We start from the raw sequence: 10503 nt of genomic DNA, 5'->3' as shown, positions 1-10503 counted from the left end.
TTAAAATCGTAAGTTTACAAAACCGGAAGTAGTGCCCGTTCTGTGCGGAGCTGTATTTCAAGCAATCATGGAGGGCGGAAGAGAACGAGAACAGTTGTTGGCATTGAAAGGTAGGTGTATTTATAAGCTTCTGTTTAATATATGAACACAATCATTGATGTATGGTGCACATCGAAGACATACAATTGTGCTCCCTTAATATGACAATAACATGACAAGTAGTTTTGTTTATTTTGCCACACAACTGTTCGCATCAGTCGTTCCTTGGGAACTGTAGCAGTCGACGTTTGCTAGCAGACGAATATTTTTCTGTTTTCTGTGAACGCTTTTTCTGTAACATAGATATGTCATCTGCCAAAGATATTATCCCGAACGCATGCTTCTTCTTATTGAAGTAAGGTGTGAAAGTTTGTCTCTTTGAAGATCAGAGCTGCTGAAATTACCCTACCCGTTCAATGGCTCAGCATAATGTTTGATTTCAGGAAGATAAATGCTTCACACGGATAAGTCAGTGCATGCATTGTAGGTGCATGTATGTCACTCTGTTTTAGAATTGTTAGTGGAATTCAAAATAACCTTTCAGCAGAAATCATCTTATATATTATCATTGAGTGTCCTGATTTAGAATGACACCTTTTTTCTTACAGCTATATTGATCATGATTTAGCAAGTTCTAATGAGAGGTATAACATCATCAAAGCTGCAGACTTCACAGTGCACACATCCAACCTGTCAATGTTGGGTTCATGTGATGTACTGTACACCTATCAGAACAGTCTGTTGTCATATATATACTCACATGCAAAAGAAACGCAAGTCGAGTATGCAGTATACATGTTATTTATTTTCACAAGTAAAGACAAGAAATACTAATAGGGCAAGATTGACAAAAATTTGACTGAAGACAGTTTAATGGATTAAAAGGCAGATGACATAATTGTTTTTTTTCAAATGTTAAGGGCTTACACAGTTTCGGGTCAATATCCAAAATGTCAGTCAATACCTGGTGTGACCACCATTAGCATTGATCACTGCCACACATCTCCTGTACATTGAGTGAATCAGACGATTTGTGAAGGCCCTAGGGATCCTCCTGCACACATCCAGAGCAGCTGTGCGTAGTTCATCAGCAGTTGTAGGGACTGGGCGCACATTGTGCAGACTCCTTTGAACCTCATCCCACAAGTGTTCAATGGGGTTCAGATCAGGGCTGAGGGCTGGCCACGGTAGAACACGGATGTTGTGTTATTGCAGAAAGGCCATGGTAGCTCTGGCAACATGGGGACGAGCATTGTCCTGCTCGAAAATGTGTTGCTGATGTTGAGCAAAAAATTGAACAACGTGGGGTCTGATCACTTGGTCGATACACTGCTGAGCAGTGACACCGTGTCCCCAACCTTGACCAACATTCAGAAAGCACATGGGTCCAAGTCTCGCATTCAGTCCAATCCCTGCCTATATCATGATGCTAGGTCCACCCCATGGATCCCTTTCCACAACGTTTCTGTCAGCGAAACGATCACCTTGATGCCGCCAAATTCTGACTCTTCCGTCTGCATGGGAGACACAAAAGCGACTTTCATCAGAGAAGATGACACGCCTCCACTCACGATGACGCCAATTGTGATGACCCTGTGCCCACTGAAGTCGTGCTTGTCGATGCCGTGGTTGGAGAACAGGAGAGGTGTGGTGACCCTAGGACGACCGCTCCGAGGAAGGTCATCTGTGGTCTGTGTATCATTGTAGGAGACGGTAAATTGTGGTTATGTTAACGTTGAAATGACAGGCAACATCTTGGACAGACTCTCCAGCTTCCAAATGTCCGATAGCCTGGTTTCTCTGAATTTGAGTTAGGTGTGGCATTGTTGACCAAGGAGTGGTAGGTCCAAGAATCGGCCACAGTTTTATACCCACGACAGTTCTTGACAGTTCGTGCATTTTCGATTTTGCAAGAAATGGGTGCCTGATACCCACATATTCATTGAAATGGTGCGTTTTTGGGATTTCGTTTTTTATGTTGCGTTTTTAGTCGGGGCTTCCAAAATGCAACCAAAAATATTGATAACACCATCAGGCTTCACTACATGCTAAAACTCGTATCAATTTATGGTTCCATGTTTGTTACCTATTTGCTTGAAACCACTTGCGTTTCTTTTGCATGTGAGTATATTTCACATTTGTTTGAGAAACAATATACGATGTGACAATTTGTTTCACTCATACATGGTTTCTAACTCTTACATGTCTAAGATGCATGTAATCAGGACAATAACCACATCATCAACATTTAACAGGACCAATTTTACTCTTGTTTTCAGATAAGCCTTTCCTTCCAGGGTTAGATTTAAACTCAAAACAGTTACTAGTAAAGATAAAATGCCCTTGTAATGTTAAAACAATGGGGATATTGAGAAGTTTTTACTAGCCCACGGGAATTTGTACCAGCCCCGGGCTAGCATGCTAGTGTTAAGTTCTAAACCTGCCTTGATTTTGTTTGATAAAAACAATTAGTGCCAAGAAGTTAAAATATGATAACTAATCTATAAATATTGAAATTACATCTAAATAAAAAATAGATGTATTACAATTTATAATACAATAACTAGTGTAAAGAAATAAATCAGGAAGGCTAACTAAACAAAAGAAATAAAAATAATAAGTGAATTCTTATGTTTACATGGAATGTTTGTTTCCCCCTGACTGACATACTAAAGTTAACCCAAAAATTGTTTGTTATCCTGTCACTTTGCAGATTGATAATCTGTTAGACAAGAATTGAAATAGGCCTGGCCTTCCTTAAATATACATTCTTAATTATAGGGCTGGCTAAAAAGATCAATAATCCAAATTATCATCGATGGGAAGAAATATTAACGATTCTTGATATGAAATTGTTATCATCAATAATAACTTACATAAAATATTGTGATGAAATAAAGTTTAGATTTACCGAAACAGACTTGTTATTGTCAATAATGTCAGTTGTCGAAGACAGAAAGCAAGTGTTTTTGTTATATCTCAAATGTCCACCTTTATTATTTCCATGCATAAATGTGTCACTGCTCACCAGTGGCATGTAATGTGTTGATTTCTATCAGGTCTTTCTTGCTTATTTGCTTAAAGTTACCTCTCTGATGTTTATCTATATTTGATCGATATTAGCGATTATCGATCTCTATAATCTATATCGAAAGCCAGCCCAATTTAATAACCATAGTTTTGACTAGAACGAGGTAAGTGCTTCTTTGTATGTTGATTGATGTTGATTATGAATGTATGATAAACTGTTCCAAATTTCAGAATGCACCTCTTCATTCATGTGTTGAATCTGTTGTTCATTTAAAGATGCAATATGACATTGTAGACATATCCGTAATGTTTTTACGTAACATTTGTTACTAATTGTAACATAATGCCTACACTGTGAGTTATGATGATGAGGCACAGACTCATGCATTGAAACATGTATACAGAAAATGACATGGAACTGGTTATATAGATGGAGAAAACAGGTGCTTGTGACTTATGATAATCAGACAGGTGCAAACTTACATGATGGCAGTTTGCCTGAGCCTAGTCAGTCAGTCAGTGTTTTTCCTGTAAACTTCAAAATGTCATGTACATTTATTTGGTCAAGCCATCATAAATGAAGCATGAAGCCAAGAATTATTGACTTACAGTAAAAGTGTTAATATGATTTAAACCTCAAAACTGAACACAACACAGAAATATTATTCAAAAATAGAAATTCCATAGTGGTGTGCGGCAACTCTCATCAGTGACATCCATTGGGGCCAAATTTCAACAAATATGTACCAGTAGTTTTATCAGCTAAACTAAAAATGACATGAGCTTTGAAAATATGTGTTTCAAGTTGTTGTGTAGGGGGCAAGCCTTCTCAACCCCGTTGTCATCAAGGGGGTGGCTAAAAAGGGTGGCTAAAATACATAGAATCCATTAAAAAGAAAGGAGCTTGTGCACATTCCTTACTAATATGACAGAAGGTATACAGTAAATATTCATATTTTAGTCCAAGAATTACAACAGGTTGCTTAATTATTGTGCAAACTACTTTGAGTGAAAGTGAATGTGTTCTGAACCATGACCTTCTTTATATCATTATGTGATGACATTACAATGTCATGGCCATGATAACATGATTATGACATCATCCTTGAAATGGTGATGCATGCTGAAAACTAAATAAGTAGCAAAGCAACATCGGGAAATTATTTGTTATTGTAAAGAAGGTAAAGTAAAGCGGCCTGCCAGTTTATCTGAATTCACAGTGAAGTGGTCAAGTGAAAGATCAAGTGGTACTGTGCAGCTTTTGTTTCTTCAGTGACCAACTTCTGGATTGTCAAATACACGGTCAATGTGACAAATGAAAATTTGCATCTGTGGACTATATGGTGAAATTATTAATTTATGATTGCTATCTATTTTCGATCTTTAAACAGGACCCAAATACATTGTTGTTGTTGTTGTTGTTGTTGTTGTTGTAGATCTTCTGGATATGAGTTTGATTTCTGTACTTATTTTCTCATTGATCCTGGTATACCGTAATTGGCCAAATTTCAAGATTTCTGGGCCTGATGGGATAACACTAAGTAACCATGGTAACAGGTACACACTGTATGTGAACATGGCGAATACAGGACTCATGAATGCTGGGACTTTGATATGGTAACCCAGCTTCTGATGCTTCACAATGGAATTGTTGAGAGCCAGTGGCTGTGAAATCTATGCCTTACCGACAGCCTATGAAATAGGTATATGTCTTCAGCAAAACAATTATATGTCATTTTCTTCTTCTCTGTAGAAGCATAAGTTGGCTGAATCTGTGAGCACACAGAACTATCCCAGCTTCCCAGAATATTATAGAAAGCCTTTACCTTTCCAGTCCATGTAGTGTTATGCTGGTTTCATCAAACTTTGTGGAGAGTCTGTTTTTGGTCGACGACTCAGTTGTTAGTGTGTCATTGTACCCAGCGGTGTGGATTGTTGCTGATAATATCAATCACTGGTTTGTCTGGTCCAGACTTGATTATTTTCTGACCACTGTCATATTGCTTGAATACTACTAAATGCAGCGTCAACTTTATGTGGTTTATTGAAGAGACATTAAATATCTTAAATCAAGAATCCTAGAACTGACAGAATCTATCCCTACTTGCTAGACTATCATAAGCTGTCTTAAACATGTCCTGTCCATGTAGTGTTTCATCGGGGTTTCTAATGGCAGTTCTCAGTGTGTTCATACTTTGTATGGTTTATTGAAGAGACATAAAATATCTTAACAGCAAGAAAACTCAACATGCACTCAATCAAGGGAGTTAACTCTTTTAGTCTTGTGGACAGGAGACTTGGCCAAAGTTTCCCCTAATATCCATATCTTTAGAGTGAGTGAGTGAGTGAGTGAGTGAGTGAGAATGGTTTTACGCCAATTTTAGCAATATTCCAGCAATATCACAGCGGGGGACACCAGAAATGGGCTTCACCCATATCTTTAGAAGCATTCAGGAGAGGGTAGGTGAAAAGGGGTTTAATGTTGCATCCACAATTATTGCACTTATATAGTGACGTGCATGTTATTTATGTTTATACAGTTGAGTAGATGGGGATGTATAATTTAAACTCTGCCTCCTACCTGTATATATATATGCATTACATATGGTTCGCATTTGGCGTTTCTTGTGTCTGGGGGTAGTTATTCACTCTAAGATTGTGTTATAAATCCAGGTCCTATGTGGTGAATTACATGTTACAGGGATAAAAACATTTTTAATTCACAATTAATTAATTTACAATGATAACATATAGCAAAACCCCTAAATGTGGCAAATTTCTACTAGTCCTTATGATACCTTAATTATTGGGCAGTTTGGTAAGGACTATAGGACTAGTGCCAATTTCTAACGCTGTGTTATGAAATATGCACGTTGCAACGCAGCAAGAAAGGATTGGTCAGTTGAGTTGCAAAAATATTCGATCAAAGGAATTAAACGATTAAACGTTGGTTGATTAATCACTGTTTTCTTGCACAGTGGATTTGTCGAAATAAGTACCGGTAGGTTTTACAGAAGCAGACAGAATACACCCATATCTGGATGTGAAGTTTGATGTGATTGTTCCATATGTAAAATATGGCAATAGCAAGCAGTTGTTCCAGGATGCTCCGCCTGTGGTTATTATTATTTGAAATATATATGGTAAAAGCTGCAATTAAATAACTCAGAATGGCATATATGATTTCTGATAAACTTATAGCTTCATATATAATACATTCAATCATTGTTATGTTATTGGGTATTTCTTAACCGAATCTCCGGTAGATTGGTAGAAAATGTGTGTACAGCTGATTGCTATTTCTGGCTTAGTTTGCAAGAAAATACACACAGCAATCTTTATTTCTGCGTATAAAACAATCCCAGGCAGAAAATACAATGTAAATGGTAAAACATCACATTTTTATTCACCAAGTTTGTTATCACCTGTTCGTTTACATTAATTCTCTGAATGGATACTATGTATTTTTTTATTGTGCATAATATGATATTGACCGATAGCTTCACCCTTTCAAGTCGAGTATGCAAAACTCAACAGCAAAAACAGATGTCAGTCTGGCTGTAGCTCTTTATTGAATATCCTTTGTTATGATATATAGCTTCTCATTCTTCCATCCTCAAATATGTGTCGCTTTGCCCAGTGCAGCAAGAATAGTCCCTAACCCTAACCCGGAGTGTTGTTTCCCATTAAGTGACGTTAAACCAAACTCGCCTACCGTAAGCCTAACGTACCCTAACCCTAACCCTAACCCTAACTCTAACCCTAACCCTGCCATAACCCTAACCCTAACCGGGAGTGTTGTTTCCCATTAAGTGACGTTAAATCAAACTCGCTGACCCTAAGCCTTACCTACCCTAACCCTAACCCTAACCCTAACCCTAACCCTAACCCTAACTCTAACCCTAACCCTAACCCTGCCATAACCCTAACCCTGACCGGGAGTGTTGTTTCCCATTAAGTGACGTTAAATCAAATTCGCTGACCCTAAGCCTTACCTAACCTACCCTAACCCTGACCGGGAGTGTTGTTTCCCATTAAGTGACGTTAAATCAAACTCGCTGACCCTAAGCCTATCCTAACCTGCCTTATCCCTAATCCTAGCCATAACCCTAACTCGGAGTGTTGTTTCCCATTAAGTGACGTTAAACCAAACTCGCTGACCCTAAGCCTATCCTAACCTGCCTTATCCCTAATCCTAGCCATAACCTGCCATAACAATAACCTAACCCTAACCGGACCTTACCCTGATCCTAACCCTGATCCTATTGTATGATACCATATCCAGAATAACATCTGAAAACATCTTATTGGCACCATGTACTGTTTTTGTTATTGTCATTGCCAGTTGCAGTTGTATTAAACATATAATGAGTAAGTCATCAATAGACAGGCTATGGTTATATATAAGTGAGTCATCAATATACATACATGTAATGTGGTTTTTTTAGGTAAAGAAAAGTTTGAGCAAAATATCTATATTACCAAGATTACAGTAGCATGTTACATGTATTAATTATATTGGCACTCCTTAACCTTAATTCTAACTTAATACATATAAAACTGAACAAAACAGCATATTTTAATTAGTTGAGATATCTTCAGAAATCAGAATAAATCACAACTGAGGTTTCAGGAATTCTTGCATTAAATTAAACACCTGTTACTGGCAGAAGGTTGTTATTGATCCACTGTTTCAGTTTCAGGAGGTGGGATATGTTTCACAATAAGCAAACGCTCAATTTATTTTGTTTCATCTTCACAGCGTGAACTGAGCCGGGCAGTCTAGGCGGGACCAGTATGCTGTTGTTACATGTTAGTTAGCCTGTAGCATGTTAGCTGCAGTTGCAGTTCCACGATTTTAGAATTAAACAATGGGTGGGAATTGTTTATCGCACAATAAAACACTGCAGTGAGAATAAACCATACGCCCCTCATGTTTTATTCTTTCTGCAGTGTTTTATTGTACGATAAACAACGATCACGAGTCGTTTATTTCTTATATGAGATATCAACATTTTGTACAGCCCCTTAAATGATGTTAATAAAATGTACAAGCTTTAAAAATATTTACCCATATTTTAATAATGATGACTCATTAATTAGAATCTGACCTTAGCTATGTCGGACAAGTCCATTTTAGGAACAGGTGAGTTAAGTTTGATATTTCCCGCATATTATCACAATCCTCACGTCGACTATCTGTACCTTTTCTCCCAATACCGATTGTAATATCTCTCCCTCTTTTGGATGCGATCTTTTTGCCACTGCGTTTATCTGCGTTTATCTGCGTTGCCCAGCTACATCTATGGGGAACAACTCGCTAGACACTTCCCTCCCAAAGTAACGTCCTCCAATATATGACATCAAGTTGCGAGCACATGTTCGTATATCCAAAAATGACACATGATAGAACAATGTTTTTTTGTGAAATAAACCATGCTTCATTCTTCGTTTCGATTTATCAAGGAGCTATCTTATATAACCCAGTCAAGTGTCTGTAGTGCAGGATAAGAACTAAATTCAAAAGATTTACTTGCCCAGGTAAAGGTAAATTGCCCTTGTAATGTTAAAACAATGGGGAAATTTGGGACTTTGCACTCGCTGACAGGAATCTCATTGGCTAACACTATAAAACCACCATAACTCTGGACTAGTACAAGCAGCCCCCAACCCACTGTAAGGAGGGTACTCTGCAATGTTTGGTATGCAGGAGGGTACCCTGAGCTAATATACTACTCTATAGAAGTTAGATACCATGACAGATTAACTATAGTAATATGAAAGAATCAGCTGGTCCTTAACTTCTTTAGAGTAGTATACAAGAAAGTTTCCATGTTTTCAGTACAGCACCCAAATATAGCCAAACATCTCAGCACAGCAAAATCTAGCGAAATAGTCATGGGATCTTATAAGTTGGTGTTCTCAATTTTTTAACATAAAAACGGTTATTCTGTATGTTTCTGGGGTAACAGCTCAAATGGTTATAATTTTTGCTCCTACCTGACTGTTTAATATGAAAAAGTTAGAATTTGACAGATTTCGGGGTTCATGTGGCTTATTACTTACAGCGTCTTTGTCTAGGGAAGTCGGCGACTTAAGCCACTAGTCTAGTAAAATTCTGTTTAGTCCAGTAAGCTCAGCTGGTACTAATAGTCTAATACAACATCAAAATCTATAGAAAATGATACTTCTAGCCAAGTTCAGGCTAGTAGATTCAAACGCTTTCAGGCACAGACAGCTAGGGACCCCTAAATCTCTTAGAATAATGACTTCCATTCTTAATTTTAACACTACAGGGTATGTATCAGCCTGCAACTTCAGTAACTTGTCTGAAGCCAAAGGCAATTTAATTGCCTTCAATTTAGTAAGTATGACTAAAATATATGGATAAAGAAACAGCAGGGCTTGTAGGCTCAAATGTGTTTGACAAGGACTGATATGTATGATTGCGACTTTTAATCTTTGGCTAGGCCTGTATGGTAACCTACCAGGGGAGGCATTTAAATCTCTTTTTCATCACCTTGTCGACTCCCAGAACTCAGGTGCGTCAGCCTTCACATAACATTAACAGTTGAAAGTTACATTTAAACCAGTCAAGTCATCAATTTTGTGGTTATTTTCGTAGCTGCTGGATAAATTTGGAAAGTGTTCCAGCCTGATTTCAGTATGTCCCATTGTATGGGTCCATAGGGGGCCAAAGTAGCTGCCTGTGAGATCAATGAAGAACGTCCATCCCCATCTTAGACAAAGATGCATTAGGTTATATTTTCATCCCAAGGACCCCTGTGTACTGTGAAAGGGTAAAAGGACACGCCGCAGGGGAGTGTTCATTTTAGCAACGAGTGATGAGATTAAATTGACTAAAATGAGGAAAAGTAATGAATTGATCCTATTTATTAACATTTCCTCAATCATGAAGTTGTGCCAGATATAATACTCTACTTTTGATAGGGATATAGTAGAGCTATTCAACATTTGCTAAGGTTCACACCTTTGAGTATTTTGACTATTATAAGGATGAATATTTTGATCCTTAGTAAATGTTGATTAGGCGAGACCAATTTAATTGCTAGGATTACGGATCCGCCGACACCATTTTTCGCCAAATCGGAAAAAAATAAAAATGAAATTCTATCATTTTTTTTCAAAATATTCTACCCGACATCCAACATCGATCGATAAGCCTTGTTGTGAGAGAAATACATGTTACGGGAAGTAACTCTAGTTTTTAACTAAAATTCCTTACGCACATGTGTCGGCAAATTCCATTGGTCGTTCCACGCGAACATAGCCAATCGAATGCGTACTCTCAATTACAAGCGTTTCCCACATGCGCACAACGTGTTTAGAATATGCCGGGACCATGTGGACATGGGGTGTCAGTTTTGGTATTTTAATGCCTCTTATTATCTGCTGTCTTTTGACAATGTCAGC

The 10503-nt window shown here is 37.9% G+C and overlaps 1 protein-coding gene across 1 annotated transcript in view; it reads left to right on the top strand.

The window, feature by feature from the left end:
* Window positions 1–43: 43 nt before the first annotated feature.
* The window catches only part of LOC124138770 (trafficking protein particle complex subunit 13-like), a 190914-nt gene continuing 180454 nt past the window's right edge, over window positions 44–10503 (top strand). Inside the window, exon 1 of the mRNA XM_046505623.2 lies at window positions 44–110. Coding sequence (XP_046361579.1) covers window positions 68–110 — 43 coding nt within the window. The 5' untranslated portion in view covers window positions 44–67. The remainder of the gene's footprint in view (window positions 111–10503) is intronic.

The sequence above is a fragment of the Haliotis rufescens genome, unplaced genomic scaffold (genome assembly GCF_023055435.1).
Source record: "Haliotis rufescens isolate VD_foot unplaced genomic scaffold, xgHalRufe1.0.p SCAF_2, whole genome shotgun sequence".
NCBI lineage: Eukaryota > Metazoa > Mollusca > Gastropoda > Lepetellida > Haliotidae > Haliotis > Haliotis rufescens.
The sequence above is the reverse complement of the archived record's forward strand: the minus strand, read 5'-3'. Positions and strand labels throughout refer to the sequence as shown.